Source organism: Staurois parvus, unplaced genomic scaffold (assembly GCF_062004578.1).
Source record: "Staurois parvus isolate SC_StPar_1 unplaced genomic scaffold, SC_StPar_1.0 ptg000166l, whole genome shotgun sequence".
Lineage (NCBI taxonomy): Eukaryota > Metazoa > Chordata > Amphibia > Anura > Ranidae > Staurois > Staurois parvus.
The window spans coordinates 3,872,865-3,889,851 of record NW_028317962.1 but is presented as its reverse complement, the minus strand read 5'-3'; the positions used below and the strand labels follow the sequence as shown (position 1 = coordinate 3,889,851).

The window sequence follows — 16,987 nt, the reverse complement described above, 5'->3', positions numbered from 1 at the left end:
ACATCTACACTTTCAATATTGTGACTCACCCCCACAAGTGAATGCTTCTTTAAATAAATTTCTATGTTTGTTTCAGTATTTTTATCTGTAAATGCTATGACCTATTTCTAAGTCATTTATATAAGAGCAGTGGGTTTAGTGTTTAAACCTCTGGCAAGATTCTGCAGTATATAGAGTGAATCGACGGTTGAATTTATGAGTTCACAAACCAGCACTCCATTAAGGAGCATTTACTTTTAACTTTAGTCCCATTTCACAGAGGCCCTATTGCTAATGCTTGCCATGCAAGAGATTTAAAGTTTGAATATTGCTAAGCCACAAAAGCACCTATGGGTACACTGTACAAAAACTTTTCAGTAATTCTTATTGTTTTTGAGGTCAAATGCTAATTGAGGAAGCAATAAAAGATTGTTTAGTTTATTCAGTCTTGTAGAACACAAAAAAATATTTTTGAACTAGTAAGTGGCTTAAAGATTAAGGAGGAAATCCAGTGAAATCGAAAAAATAGAGTATAGCTGTAAAGATCAGTATAACGCTGTAAGTATAATGCTGTGGAGACTGTATTTGATTCATTCAAAGAAAAAAAAAAGTATTTTGGACCTAATGTGTGTCACACCGCAGCACATCTGCATCTTAGCACATCACTGTAAACTCTAAGTCCAACTCTAGCAAAACCTGACCTGTTAACAGCCTTGATATACAAAAATGATGGGGTTTGATGGTAAAGGATGCTTGCTGTACATTCGTCATGAGAGAAATATGGAGGCTTCATTGCTTACCTCTCCTAAAAATGCTTTGCATTCTGCCAGCTTGTTTCAATGCTTGAGTCAAAAACCTGGAATGAGTATATGGATAAGAACTCAAAAGTTCTTTGAGCCCCCTTCATGCCCAAGCCAATTTTCAGGTTTCAGTGCTGTAGCAGTTTGAATGACAATTGCGTGGTCATGCAAAATTGTACCCTTATGACATTTTTATCATTTTTTATACACACATAGAGATTTCTTTTGTTGGTATTTAATCACCACTGGGTATTTTATTTTTTGCACTATAAACAAAAAAACAATTTGAAAAAAAAAGTTTTACTTTGTTTCTATTATACAATTTTGCAAACAGGCAGCACTGATGGGCACTGATAGGCAGCATTGATGGGCACTGATGAAGTGGCACTGAAAGGCGGCACTGATGAGGTGGCATTTATGAGGCAGCACTGGTGGGCATTTATGAGGAGGCACTGATGATGCTGCAAGATATGAAGCAATGATAGGTACTGAAAGGCGACACTGATGGGTGACACTGATGGGAGGCGCTGACTGGCGGCACTGACTGGTGGCACTGATGGGTGCATCTACTGGGCAGCACTGATGGGTGCAGCTGCTGGGCACTAATGAGTGGCACTGCTGGAAACTGGTGGGCACTAGTGGGAGGCACTGCTGGTCACTGGTGGGTGGCACTGCTGGACAGCACTGCTGGGCACTGATCATTAGTGCCCTGATGATCGGTGCAGTTGTCCTCTGTGACAGCATGAGCATAACCGGCAACTGTATTTACATTGGGATCTGCTATGTCATCGGACACAGCTGATCATATGGTAAAAGGCCGCTGTGATTGGCCTTTTACCTCATCATGTGATCAGCTTTGTCCGTAGGACACAGTGATCATGGAGAACACGGGTGGGTGCGTTCTGGGAGGACATCATATGACGTCCTCCCAGAACTGGACAACCGCATTGTTAGCCGTCATTCGGCTGTAGCGCAGTTGGCAAGTGGTTAATGTGATGAGAATGATATCTGAGAAACCCCACTATGTGGAGAGAACAGGGGAGTAGTATTAAAAGCTGAGCTACAGTCAAAATTTTAAAAAATAAAAGTCAGCAGCTACAAAAACTGTAAACAAAAAGACACTCACCTGGCCCTTGATCCAGCGGTGTCCTCAGCATTCTGAAGGCACAAGTATTTTTACCTTAATGCATTCTAAGTAGCTCCCCTCTAGTTTCCCCTTATACTTATCTGAGCCCGATCTCAATCCAGAAATGTGCATGAGAGCAGAGGCCTCATCCTCATCTGCTCAGAGACAGCTCCAGGAGCCATTGGCTCCTGCTGCTGTATATCACAGCCAGTGAGGAGGGAGCGGGGAGGCAGGGCTGATCTGAACTCTGTGTGTGTGTTTTGGTGGGCACTTGGCAAGGGAGGAGCCAGCTGGGGACCTCAAAAGAGGAGGATTGGCGCTGCTCTGTGCAAAACCATTGCACAGAGCAGGTAAGTACAAAATGTTTGTTATTTTTTAAAAATAAAATGTAATCCTTTATGATCACTTTAAAGTAGAACTAAAGGCAAAACTTTTTTTCCTTTTAGGAAAGAATCTGTGTCCCATTGGGAAGATTTTCCTTAACTTCCTGTCCCATAACTAAAACAGAAAGTGAGAGGATATCCCCTAAAGTGAGGGAATCCAGAGGTGTCACAAGGGTCACAACAACAACCCAAAACTTTGGATGATAATGGTCAACAGGCCAAATAGAGAAGGTTAATCTCCCTAACAGGGGTACAGACACAAAAAAAACCTGACAGGGGTTCTAATTCCTCCCCACTGTATCCAAAAACAAAAGGTTTTGCCTTCATTTATATATTAATATTGTTTGTGAATACATAACTGTATTACCTGGTGTGTTTTTAGCAGCCTGGAGGTCAACATTAAATATACAAAGCTCTGTTTTGTGGTAAAGTGTTAATGTAATGGTCAGCACAGGAATTGCTCAATGTGCTCTGCATGTGCTTCTGGAATGAATAATCCAACCTGTGGACTTGAATATCCTCCCCTTCTTGATTCAGACCACAGAAGCATTAACAATGAAGAGAGGGACAGTACAAGACCTTTATAGCAAATGAACCACGTCATTCGAAATGCTGAGGTGAACGCAGCTTTCGCATATTTATTAAAACAAAGAATTCCACCCAACTCCAAAGCTTTTAAGGTCATTTAAAATAATTCGGCCCAGAGCAACAATTCATTTTACTGTAAACACTGGGCATTTGAATTTATAATACATAATTTATAAGGACAAAGATACAACAGTCACGATGAATTATTCCAAATGCTTCCAGCTCTAACAACAGAATAGTAATGTTACAAATAAAAGACATGATCGGAAAGAAAAATCAACATTTCTAAACACCGAGGAACAAGAATACAGCTTTGAACTACAACTGAGATAATAAAATTTGAGATTAAAGTGGAATTACGGCTTTTAACGTGTTTTTTTTTAAACAAAAGAAAAGTATCAATCATAGAAAATAAAGGTGTATTAATACTGCCACTTAGAGGGAAAATAGATATGCACAACACCAGAGTTCACCTGAACAAACTCCTACTGGAGCGCATAAATAAATACATATTAGCAATTTGGTTTAGTACTCCCCTGGTACAAAGAAATTTATAACAAATGTAAAAGTTTTTGAAAAACAAGAAGTCAAATATTCCCTCAGTGGGATGTTGAACATTGACAAACTTGCAAAAATGCTATCATGCACTCAGAGTGGGGTAGCATTTGGACCAATCAGGTGTCCCCCATTCACATTTTAGGAAAAGGTACATGCTGATAGGAGGAGAGAGCAGGGGAATTGCCTAATTTGCTTGTTGCTGCTCCTTCACTGCCCTATCAAAGGCTAGAGGCAGGAAGGTCATCTTGAAAAATCAGGTCACCAAACTGCTTGTGCTGTGTAGCAGGGCAGTGTACATTTTTGGACTGGATGGATAGCAATACAAATCCTTTGTCAGGTTTGCCTGGAGTTCAGCTTTAAAAACCATGTAAAGGGTTACTTTTGTCTTCCAATCATGGCCAGCTGCCTCTAGTATCCTCGATCCACAAATAGCTTCTAAAAGAATAAGTTCACCTTTGAAACTTGTTACATGTTCCACCTGTATTGTTCCAGCTCCTGCCTCCCCCCTCCTCCCGATTTCTGCTCCCTGTGACAGCAGATGGAGGATCTTTTCCCCGCACCAGCTATAAAAATTTAAAACCAGTGCAGCTGTGCGGGGCTCCGAATGAATGAACTACAACAACCATTGGCTGAGTAATGGCTTGTAGTCCTCAATGAACTGTGAGGGAGCTGGTGTGGTGTGCTTCCTGCATTTTAGTAACTGTCTGCAAAAAGGTGTGCATTTATTATTTTATTTTATTTTTTATAAAAGGTGAACCAAGCCCTAAACTATAACTACTTGCTCTTTCCCTGAGTCATATCTGTGATTAGCTCCCTTTCTTCCTAATAAACCCTTTCTTCATCTCAGCTCATGACCAGCTCCTACTCTCCAACCTCTCTAAATTGTACAAACATACTGCTGCTCCTCTTTCCACTCCATCCCTCTGCTGTAAATGCCTCTTATTCTGCCTTCTTCTGTAATTAGTAACATCTTCTCCTCTGTCTTCTGACCACAATCAGCTCTCACTGTACCTTTCCTCCCAGTAACCCATAATCAGCCCACTCTACTCCCATCTCCTCCCCATCTTCCCCCACTTCAAGCCTCAATTCCTGATCAATTTATGTACCGCTTCCTCTCTTTTCAACAATTGTGGCTAGTGTTGGGCAGCATGTCCTCCACATGTACATCTAACCAAATGGTGGGGGGAGTATGCGCACTCCTTAATCCATTGCTTCCAGGACATGGGATTATCCCCTAGGTTTACTGGGCCACTTTGAACACGGGATCTTCCTCAGAATACCTCTTGGAACCTGACAATTAATAAGGACACCCTGTTAGGCTACCTGTCTGGCCTAACCTGCACCCAGGAACAATCTGCCCCATACCTTCCTCAGGCCTTATGGCAATAGCAGCCTCACCCAGCACCATTTGCTTCCAGAGGACCTCATAGGGAGGCAGTTATCACACAAATACAAGCAACACAGTTAAATGAAAGTTAAGCTTCCTTTCTTTTAGTTTATAATACAGTTTTACTGTGTATTTGGGACCACTGCTCCTGTAATCCTGGACATCCAACAGTGACAGATTTGCAAAGATCTAAGACACATTTATCACTAAATTTGAGATAGATTTTAATTCTACACAAACTGGCACAGTCTGGAGTCTTGCTCAGAGGCCAGTAGCTATAGCAGTAGAGAGGCACCCACCAACCAGCTGGATAGTACAGAAGCAGGTCACCCTAGCAGATGACACTGGCTCACCCGAGGTGCAGAGTCTAAGTACTAACCTGTGTACACCAGAGCTCCTGATGGTGGATATAGTGTAGAACTACCCCCTTAAGGGTTGCTTAGTAATTTTTGGGCTCCCTGTCAATCTGGATCTCGCTCTGAAAGCCCAACCACTGCTGACACCACTGCACTCTTGTAACCCGAATAAGTCACCACTGTAAAATGGACTCATGCACAAGTGAGTGTAAATCAATACGAATTTTATATTAAGTTTGAATGTAGCTTGATAAAAAAAAACACAAAATAACATTGGCATATGCAGCAATACAATCACTCTGGTCAACTTTAAGCAAAAGTAACAGCATACACACAGAAAAGTACCAATAACTGTTTTCAGAAATAATCCACTACCTCCAATCTGAGGTGAATTCCCAGCAAGTGAGAACAACTATCAATAAACAGGTAAACTCACTGTGGGTCCTCAGAACCTGATGGCAAGGATTAGATTTGAAATTGATCAGAGCTCTCGTCTATAATCAACCAATGTCCCTTTAAGAGCTATGGAATCTTTTGTGTGCTAGTTGGGGCCCAATTGGGGTGAAGATGATCTAAGGCAGGGGTCCTCAAACTTTTTAAACAGGGGGCCAGTTCACTGTCCCTCAGACCGTTGGAGGGCCATACTATAGTTTAAAAAAAAAAAAAACTATGAACAAATGCGGACACAGTAGAGGAGATGACCAGAGACTGCGAACATAGTACATGAGATGACCAGAGACTGCAGACATAGTACATGAGATGACCAGAGACTGCGGACATACAACGGCAGTGGGAATAATGGGCCGGCCACTCCATAAGACACACAGACATTTCCCCCCAAGTGTGTCTTATGGAGCGAAATAGAGCCCCATCATTATTGTCAGTGGGAGGAATAGTGCCCCATCATTATTGTCAGTGGGAGGCATAGTGCCCCATCATTGGTGTCAGTGGGAAGAAACGTGCCCCATCATTGTGTCAGTGGGAAGAAACATGCCCCATCATTGGTGTCAGTGGGAGGAATAGTGCCCCATCATTGGTGTCAGTGGGAGGAATAGTGCCCCATCATTGGTGTCAGTGGGAGGAATAGTGCCCCATCATTGGTGTCAGTGGGAGGAATACTGCCCCATCATTAGTGTCAGTGGGGGGAGGAATAGTGCCCCATTGTTGGTGTCAGTGTGAGGAGGAATAGTGCCCCATCCTTGGTGTCAGTGTGGGGGGGGGGGAATAGTGCCCCGTCATTGGTGTCAGTGGGGGAAAGGGATAGTGTCCCAACATTGGTGTCAGTGGGAGGAATAGTGTCCCATCATTGGTGTCAGTGGGAAGAATAGTGCCCCATGTTTGGTGTCAGTGGAAGGAATAGTATGCCATTGGTGTCAGTGGGGGGGGAATAGTGCTGTGTCAGTGGGGGGGGATAGTGTCCCAACATTGGTGTCAGTGGGAGGAATAGTACCGCATCATTGGTATCAGTGGGGGAAGGAATAGTGTTCCATCGTTGGTGTCAGTGGGTGGTGGAATAGTGCCCTATCGTTGGTGTCAGTGGGGGGGAGGAATAGTGCCCCATCGTTGGTGTCAGTGGGGGGAGGAATAGTGCCCCATCATTGGTGTCAGTGGGAGGAATAATGCCCCATCATTAGTATCAGTGACACCAATGATGGGGCACTATTCCTCCCACTGACACCAATGACACTTAACTTGCTGATCCCTGTTCCAGCATGGTGCTGCTGCAGCCAGCATACCTGGTTGCAGCAGCACCATCTGCAGGGCACACTTACCTGTCAGCTGTCCTTCTTCACTCTGGCCTCTCCCTCACTCAATGTTCGCGGGGCCGCTTGGCTTCACCTCCTCGCAGGTGATTGGCTGCCTGTGTTCCTTTCCTGAGCTACAGTTCTGGCGCCCAATCACCGGTGAGGAGGTGGAGCCGAGCGGCAGCGCGAACATCGAGTGAGGGAGTGGCTGGAGTGAATGAAGGAGCAGTGCTTCCTGGACTGGATCGTCGCGGGACTGGGACACGGAGCCAGGTAAAGGACAGCAGCCCCCTGCCCGCCCCAGTACTTAGTGTCCCTTCCTCGTGGCAAATACGCCCCTGCAGGTGGGCCGGATAAATGTCCTTGGCGGGCCGCATGTGGCCCGCGGGCCGTAGTTTGAGGACCCCTGATCTAAGGTATAGATGATAACTAATAGGTACTTCTCCTCTTGATGAAGGTGAACTGAAGGCAATTAACAAGGACAGATTTAAGGTAGTGAAGTGCAACAGTTGGCAAAAGTGTCTGTGGGCAAAAACAACTCTCTCTGTCTGGGTGACAAGGGCCAAAGCAACAGTAGTAGAAATCCCATTCAGCTGGGAACGGTAAATTGTTATTTCAGTTTGAACTGCTGTATTCTTTCCTGCAGCTGTATGTCCTGCGGTCAGCTTGGATGATGAGACTGTAATGCAAACGTGTTCCAACAATGGGAGAACTAGGCTGCAAACTGGGGTATCTATGTGTAATATCTGCAACTATGTGCAGGTAGATAGCAGATGTGATGAAATTGTCAGTGTTCTCAGTTCGTGGGTGTGTAGGAATCTCTCACCCAATTAGTGGTGTCTGGCAGGTCTTAGCGATCCATCTTTCATTGCAGATGGGCGCCACCACAGACTCTCCAGTCCTGATTCGGTGTCCCGACTGGTTTCCTGCTTGAAGATTGGCTCACTGGGCAGCGTGGCAAGACTGATGATCAGCAGACTCTTTCCACTTCCTTTCCCTCTCTGACTCTGGCTCTGCAGCCTGGTCCAACACTTCAGCCAGCAGAACACTTCCTCCTCTCTCGATCTTTCCCGCCTCACTTCCTGGTCAGTCTCCAGGACTTTGAGATATATATATGTCCCCACCCACACGCAAGCTCCTCTGGGAGATGTAGTTTCCTGGTGCACTGTTCTTCAGTAAAGTCCGGCAATTCAGCATACAAGTCCCACATGGCTATTCTTCAACATGTGGCTCCTACTGTTCTGCAGAACACTGCTATCTTGTGTTGGCTCAACATCCTGCATTGGACATTTATAGCAGGGTGTTACAATGGGTTTTGCTGCATGTTAGTACCAAGTCACCATCCTCAGAATCTTCTCCCCAGGTGGTGAGCAAGCTGGGATCCAGTAGCAGATATAGCAGGTAGGGATAAGCAAAATCATAGTCGGTAAACAAACCAAAGGTCAGTAACCAGTGGTGACAGGTTGGGATCAAGCAGAAGCATAGTTGAGAAACAAGCCAAAGGTTGGTAACAAGTGGCAGTGAATATATGGACTTCATGGAGATACGGAGATATTGTCTGGAAAGTGCACAATAAGCTGGCCAACAGGACATGCAGGGGCATAACATAAAATAGGAAGTTTATAGGAGGAGCAAAGGGTTCAAGGTTCAAGAGAAGAAAGGTTTAATTAGCATCATTCAAGGAATTGTGCAGGGCGCTGTCCAGCATCCAAGGTGGCTCATCAAGAAGAAACATCACCTGACGCAGCAGAGTTTGCAGCTTCAGACCCGGGTCCTGACACAGATATACAATTAGGAAATGGTCAGGGTCAGGTTTAGGGTTAGGTTTAAGGTTAGGGTTGCGGTTAGGTGATCAGAGAATCTGAGAGAGGAATTAAGCTGGCCATAGATGAGTCTTTTCTTTTTTTTTCATTCAACTACTACGTTCAATGAAAAAAAAAGACTGAATTCCCCAATCCACATGCTCAGTGTGGATGGTGGAATCCTTGCCAATGAACTATTGCATTCTGACAGCGAGGAGACTTCCCCACCATCAGAAAACAGGGATCACTGCGGCTGGCTATAGTCATTGGAGCTGATCGAGTGGGGAAAATCCAACAGGTAACAATCCAACAATTGGTAAATCGACTTCTGTACAACCCGCCTGCCCATACATGGATTGAAATTCACTCAGTCCCTGCTGACCTGGCCAAAATTTGATACGTCTGTAATCTTGTTACACAATCTGTCTCACTTTTCTTGCTTAGCATTGTTTTAATGTGCTCCAGAATTGATTAATGTCCCCCATAATGTTCTGAAACATGAGACAGCCAGGCAGCTAGCATTTTGTCATGGGGGACAGACAAAGAACCTTTATATTTATTTCTGTACAGGTTTAATTTAGGAATGTTATGACAGGATAAAAGTAAAATTCCATGTCATTGACAATGTTATTGTCATCCCCAACTTTAGTCTAACCAGTCCAGCTGTGACATGAACTCAACCTGTAGGAGTCATCTCAATGATTATTTTCCAGTGATTTCTGCAATCAGAGATATGTGTTTCTGTTACCTAACAGCTGTCTAAGATATCAGGAAAGAAATTTGTGAACAGCTATGATCCATTTCATGCTGGGCTCAAACTACACAAGCATCACAAAATATGAACTGAAGAAGGGGTTTATTTTGGTTTGGTGATAGTAGTAAAAACATTAATCCAAAAGGAAACCTTATTTTTCAAAAGCGGAACTTTACCCATAACAACTTGACATCATAGCAAGAAACACATATTGCACATTAATAATTATGCTACCAAAATTAGTGTGTGCTGTAAATTGCCTCCTGTTTCTTCTTGCTGGAGGCTGCCATTTCGTTGATGCCCAGAGCCTTGAGCAACATTAATGCAGAACTATAGGCAAAACTTTATTTTTTTAAATTTTGGATAGAGCAAGGGAGGGTTATAACCCCTGTCAGATTTTTTTTTTTCACCATATGTGTTCCATTGCAGAGATTACCATTCACTTCCTGTCCCACAGCCAAACAGGACATGAAAATAAATCCCTGCAAATAAGGGAATTTCTTGGGGACCATCAGGTCACGAGAACTAGCCACCCCATTGAAAAATTTCCCTGCTATTACTTTTCTGGTGACAACCCAAAATTTGGAATTCTCACTTTCAGTGGTAATGGTAAATAGGAAAATGGAGAGGGTAGATCTCCCTAACGGGGGCACAGACAGCAATAAAATCTGACAAACGTTCTAATCCCTCTCCACTCTATCCAAAACAAACAAAACAATTTGCTTTTAGTTATACTTTAAATCTTTAGGTTGTCAGCATATCTGCCTCTACAAATTCAGCACAGTGCCGAAAAATAGAGAGCAACTGAGCATGTGCAGAGCAGGGTGAGACTGTGTATGACTGCATTTTAAACAGTATAGGCACCTATTTAAATGTTTTACATAGCTATACCTGCAAAAGGGGCCAGCCTGAAGTGACCAAGCAGGACTTCATTTTCTGACTAAGATTCCACTTTATCTTTCAAAAGGTTCAAGAGATTCAAAAGGATAAATCATCAGGTATACAATTCAACTAGGAAACCAGTTTAACCCCCGTTCACAACAATGCAACTAGTCATGCTATTTGACAGTTCAAATCTCATGACAATTTGCACCCTATGATTGGCAATGGAACTGTTCTAATCGATGCATCTCTGACTTCATTTGAAAAGTAATTCCTGCACTACTTTTGCTGATTTCTGGTGCAGCTTGCATTGACATCTGTGTATGAAGCTGCACAGATGTCTTGCAAGTCGCACCTGAAGTCACACTGACATGCGACTTTGAAGTTGTGCAACTTCAAGTGAAGTTGCACGATTTCAAAGTCGTATTCAGTGTGAACCAGGGTTAAAAGGGGCAAAGGCATTTTTTGTACAATTAATAATCCTAAGAGGATACAAAGACCCAGTGTTTAGCATAGACTCACCATGACTGAGATGTGCAATATCCTGAGTTCTTCTTCAGCTGCCTCGCCTTGAGGTTCCTCTGTGGCTTCTTGTCCAGGCAAATTTGACGCTCCATCCTGGTGGTGAATATGGAAGAGGAGAGTTCCATTCTCAAGCCACTGCTGTCTCCAGCGGACCAGGGGAATGTCATCTGTGTTTCCTGCAATTTCTGTAAGGAGAAAGCAAGAGAAATATTGAGAAACAAACTATGGACACTAAAGAATGCTAGATGTGTGGCAATGGTTGAATGGGACCTGGATTTTCAAAAAATTACCTCCATTGAAGCAAAGCATTTTTGTGCACTAAATGCTTTTGCAAAGCCAGTAATTAACTTGAAAATTAAGTGGTGACATCATCACTGTGCTGCACATAGCCTATGAAGACAGAAGAGCTGTGGAAGGGACCCAGCAGGCCTGCCTACTACAGTCTGCCTACAAATAACTACAGGAGGAGGCGGAGACACGACCAGTCACCCTGAACAAGGAGACGGAGCAACAGTGACTGGTCCTTATTACAGAAAGCTACTGCACAGAGGCAAAGGGATGGGATCACTGCATGGATCTGAAAGAAATACACAAATCTCTTTAATATTCAAGTAAAGCTGGCCATACACCATTAGAATTTCAGTTGTTGGCCCTGCCAACTTGTAAAGCTGATTTTGTAGAACGAGCTGGGTTGAAAATTGTTATGAGAAAAGCACCTGCATCCAATCATCTGCAGGCACTGTCAAGGTGTTCTGACATCTGAGGGCTCGTGGCTGTCAGAATTTAATAGCTCAGCACGGGGGATTCGTCCTTCCATGCCACCAGTGTAGATGGAGGAATCTGAAAGATTTCTTTTGCTCAGCCTCGCTGGCTGAATGTAAAAGTGTATTAGTGTTTGGAAAGCCTAAGAATACAATTGCCTCTTATTTTTAGACAGTACTTGCCTATGCTGGAGTTCCGATTTAAGACTTCAGATGAGGTGAGGCCTGATGGGAGCAAACATCGACTTTTAAAAATTTCTCGTATGGCTACATTACCAGTCTGAGATCAACATATTATTCTGCTTTCAGACTGAAAGCAATGCCCTGTGATATAAACACAGCAGGCATCATGACTGGGGACATTCCCTTTAGATTAGTCTGTAGGGTAATAAAGGAATTAAGTAATGACAGAGGGACAGGATGGGGAAGGGTCGTGATTTGGATTGTGGTGGCAGATTATTGGAAGGAGGGAAAAAAAGGAGGAGACTCCTGCATCACGTTAAGTCCCATGACATACTGGTCACTCAATTGGCGCTCTTCCACGAAGAAAGAAGTGCCCACCCTCCCTCCCCGAGTTTTGTTCCTGGGTTTTGTTGTTATGGCTTTGCTTATGACTTTTATAATGAAATAAGAAAATTAATATATTAATAAATAATTAAAAAAACAAAACAAAAAAAAACAAAGAGAATACATACATAAATTAAAAAAAGAAAAAAACGATGTGCAGTTTATTCTTGCAGGACGATGAATAAATAACTACTACTAAGTGCTTAATTCAGTGACACCTTGTTGTTATTGGTTCCAGTCCAGTATATTTGTTGTTGCATGATATTTTTGTCACAGCTGGCATTTATCCCTTTTGCGGTTGAGGTGGCAGGTGGCTGGTAGAGGCGGTGGATTTGGTAGCAGGAGGCCCAAATAAGCCCCTGAGCCTAACCTGGACTGCTGGGGGCTGAATCGGCTCCTGCGAAGGAAAAAAAGTGGAGATACACCACTCAGCACTGCTAAAAAGGGATTTGGTGTTAGATATGTTTTATTGGTTGATTGTTCATTATTCAAAGATATCAAGCTGTGGCCGATACTTAAATAATAAAGTATCAACGCAGTTAAAAGTATCTTTGTTTTCAGTGTGGTTATTTTAGTCAAGCCCAGGGAGAAGTGAACAGTGTACCAGTCATGAAAACACCACAATATGTAGCTTATCCTGGAATTTTTTTTATTGCAACAGTTGACTTTTTTTATTTATACTGTCACCAAAGGAAGACTCTATAAATCTGAGTATGGAATATCATCATAAAGTACAGAACACATTCTTAACAAGTGAAAGTCACATCAGAACTGTTACCATAGTAACTCAATATAGGATGCCACCAAACATACACTATAGTTTATTTAGAATGCTTTGGCTTACCCAGTAAATTAGGTCTGCATATCTGTTTATGTACTATAAAATTATGATGTGTGTTCTCAGTGGATGTTTGTGTTCCATGAAAGATGTGTTATAGAAGTTTTGCTTTAATAAACATTGAGGTTTTGTGTGCCCTCCGTGTACGTCTGCTCATCAGCTCTGCTATAAAAGTATGTGGGTCCCAGTATATTTCTCTTCAAGATTATTTTTGTGCTATGAGTTGGCTAGAGCAGCAATTTTCTTTTTTACAAACTGTGGAACATCTAGATATCACACTTTTTATCGTCATTTTGCCCATGGAAATATTTAACCCAGAGGCTCTCTAATGATCTAAACAGCTTCTAGTCTACAAAATTAATTAGCCTCAAAAGTTTACAAATGATTATTAGATTTCTTTTAAAAACTTTTTCCCCTCTAACATTTTCCAGATAGTTCATTTATTATGACCTCAGGATGTAAAGTATTTTTTAACTTAGTGATTTTTGTATAACGTTTCTAAAAAAAAAAAAATAGCTGTGTGTAAAAATGAAAAGTATATTCTATGAATAACATGGTAATTTACAAGGCAACTGGGGTTTTTACAAGGATGGACATAGATCTGCAATTTGACTTGAAAATGGACATGTGAGGGAAAATGTATTTTTATTTAGATCTTTGAAACTGATCACAGCTTTGGCTGCAAACCAGTTATAAACATAGTCAAAGTGCCCCAGTGCAGAGACAATTTTTGGTCTTTCATTCAACTACTATTCAAATACAAACATGTAATCAATGAGGAAAGGGAAATGAGAGGAGATTAGAGGAGAGAAAACAGGGGAGATTAGAGGGGAGGGGAGAAAAGAGAGGAGATTAGGGGAAAGGTGAGTAAAGAGAGGAGGGGAGGTGAGGGGAAGAGGAGAGGAGAGAAAAGAGAGGAGGGCAGATGATGGGAGGTGAGAGGAGAGAGAGGAGAGAGAGGAGATTAGAGGAGAGTAGAGAAAAGAGAGGAGAAGAGATGAGAGGAGAGAGATTAGAGGAGAGGAGAGAGATTAGAGGAGAGGAGAGAAAAGAGAGGAGAAGAGATGAGGGGAGAGTAGATTAGAGGAGAGGAGAGAAAAGAGAGGAGAAGAGATGAGAGGAGAGAAGAGGAGAGCAGAAAGAGATTAGAGGAGAGAGAGAGGAGAGGAGAGAAAAGAGAGGAGAAGAGATGAGGGGAGAGGAGACTAGAGGTGAGAAAAGAGAGGAGATGAGGGGAGAGGAGAGAAAAGAGAGGAGAGGAAAAGAGATGAGGGGAGGGGAGGGGAGGGGAGAGGAGAGGAGAGGGGAGGGGAGGGGAGGAGAGGAGAGGAGAGAAGTCTTTATTATAACTTATATTATCTCATTTTCTCAATACGCAACAAGAGTCAGACAGCAAACATTCCCTTCACATTCAGTCCAGATGGGGAACTGAGAGAAGCTCCCTGCATGTTTCAGGGCAGGGAGTGAAGGAAGTACTTATTGTCCAATATCACCTGGATATTACAAACCAGGAGCATTACCAACCAATTGAAATACAGCCCAAGGAGAAAGGCTTGCATCATGCCAGCATGCTGAAGAGAAGTATCCCTGGCAGTGTGTAAAGTTGATGCTGGGGGCATGATGGACCTCTGAAGGGAGACCACTGCTTACGCATTGAGGGGGTACAGCATGCTGGCAGGGGACAGGCTTTTCTACTCAGGGTGAACCTGCTTTCTAAAGAAAACTGTAAGATTTCAAACACCTTTTGTTTTGAAGAAAAACACAAAACCTTCATGGTAAAAAAAAAAACCACTGTACTGTGTTTGTTGAAAAATTAATTTTGAGTAAGTGATAACTTCATAAGAATTCCTTATAAGCCACATCCATGTCTATATGACAGCAGCAGAGGCCGCAGCACCCGCTCAACCCCCATCTAGTAAAAATGGGCACATAAGTCTGATAAGACCTATGTGCACAACTGGTTTGTCTGCCCCAGCACTGAACATAATAGGTGAAGAGCAGCTCCAGGCAGCAAGGAAAGCCAACCAGTTAACTGCCAATGCCATTGAGGGACCATTGCAGTTGTGCCAGGAAATCAAGTCAGATTTTCTTTTATCCAAGCTTTATATAATCTAAAGCAGCCAGACTCAACACGCTTTTCATGGTGCTTTGAACAGACCTGAATCCTGTTGTCACTGTGAAACATTCTGTGTTGGGCCATCTCACTGTCTAAGAATTACACACAGTGGTTCTTGGAACTAGGGAACACATAGGGCTACTTTATTCAAACATAGCTTCAGAAAGTTTCAGAAAATAAAGATAAAGAAATGCTTAGTATTCAACAAGGCAAGGCAATGAAATTCACAATATGAACACAAGGAATCACAACTACCCAGCAAGTGGGCAGTGTAAATACTTTGTGTTTACTTTTAAAGAGGAACCAACACTGGAATCAGCAAAATTACAAGAAAGGCATCTTTACAAATATTGTGTAAATCTATAAATGGATATTTATTGGTAATTACAGGTTTTAGTTTCTTGGCAACCTTAGTTTTTTTTACTCTACACTGTTCTCCCAGCAGCATTTGATTCTATCTCTGGAACTCATTGCATTCCCCTTCCCCCCACCATAACCCATAGAATGATCTCATTCCTGCACACTCAGCACTCAACATAGCATCATCTCAACACAGCAATGGAAATCTCATGATTAACAAAAAAAGATCTGGCTCAATACTTTTGAGATATATGAAGCTGATATCCCAGGTGTCTGTGGGCAGTACGTGCTCCTTCATTTTTGACTAGGGGAGAAAAACAACAGTAAAGAAACCTCACCTTATCAATTTAAGTTATAATGCACTACTATGCAGTGCATACTACCACATTATGGCAGACTTACCTAAAAATGAAGCCCTCCAGTGGCGCACTGTCACCGCTGTAGGCACTTCCATCTTCACTGAGTCTTCCTTCTGGGTTTCCAGGCTTCTGCATTATAAATGGCTGAGCCTCGATGACATCACAGGGCTCTGAAAAAATGGCATGGTATACTGTTCCTGTGAGGGACCGCCGAGCGGCACCACTAGCACTCCACTGGTCAGGCGTGCCCAGAGCGCGGAGTCTAAGCCCCAGGGTACTTGTTCACCAGGGCCCCTGATGGTGGGGATGGACTTGTAGTACCCCGAGACCAGGTCGCCTCTGCTGAGCACACCTGTCAGTGGTAGTGGTGTTCGCCAGGGGCTCCAACCAGGGAGAGCCAGATGTGAGGAGGTCGGGTGACCCCGATGGGATGGATGGATGGATGGCTGAGCAAGTGCGTAGTCAGACAGGCCGAGTCGGTATTGTAGAGGACGGTAAGGTACAAGGGAGCAGGCAGAGAATCGTCGGGTCACACGCCAGGTCAGCAGCAGGAGGTCAGATCTAATAAGGGGCATCCAGGGAGAGAGGTCAGGCAAGCAAGGGTCTGGGCAGGAGAAATCAGCAAGGTCAAAGGCAATCCGGGTCAATAACTTACTAGGCACAGGTACAGGAACACAGGAAGCAGGTAAGACCAGAAGGCAACGAAATGACAGCTCAGGGACCTTTAAATATCCCGCCCTGCGCTGCCATTGGTGCCCAGCGGGCGGCCGCGGCTTCTACTGCGCATGCGCGAACTCGAACGCCGCGGCCGGCCCGGACCTAGTGCCCGTGCGCTGGGTGGAGCAGTGCGCCTGCGCCGAGCCCATCGCGGCGGGGATCGAGGAGATCCCTGACATTGCCCCCCTCCTACGGGCAACCTCCGGATGCCCACCCGATCTCTCCACCACGGGTGATCACGAAGAAACCCCCGGACAAGCCTAGGTGCATGGACATTATGGGCTGGCTCCCACGAATTGTCCTCAGGGCCGTAGCCCTTCCACTTGATGAGAAATTGGGTCTGGCCCCCCCTTCGTCGGCACTTCAGGATTGCCTCCACCTCGA

General features: G+C 43.7%; 1 protein-coding gene across 2 annotated transcripts in view; it reads right to left on the bottom strand.

Moving 5' to 3' along the window:
• ASTN1 (astrotactin 1) overlaps nucleotides 1–16,987 on the bottom strand; it is a 715,149-nt gene that overhangs the window by 333,951 nt on the left and 364,211 nt on the right. For both annotated transcript variants that reach the window (XM_089676329.1, XM_089676330.1), the window contains exon 2: nucleotides 10,883–11,070. In XM_089676329.1, the coding sequence (XP_089532455.1) occupies nucleotides 10,883–11,070 (188 nt within the window). The remainder of the gene's footprint in view (nucleotides 1–10,882; nucleotides 11,071–16,987) is intronic.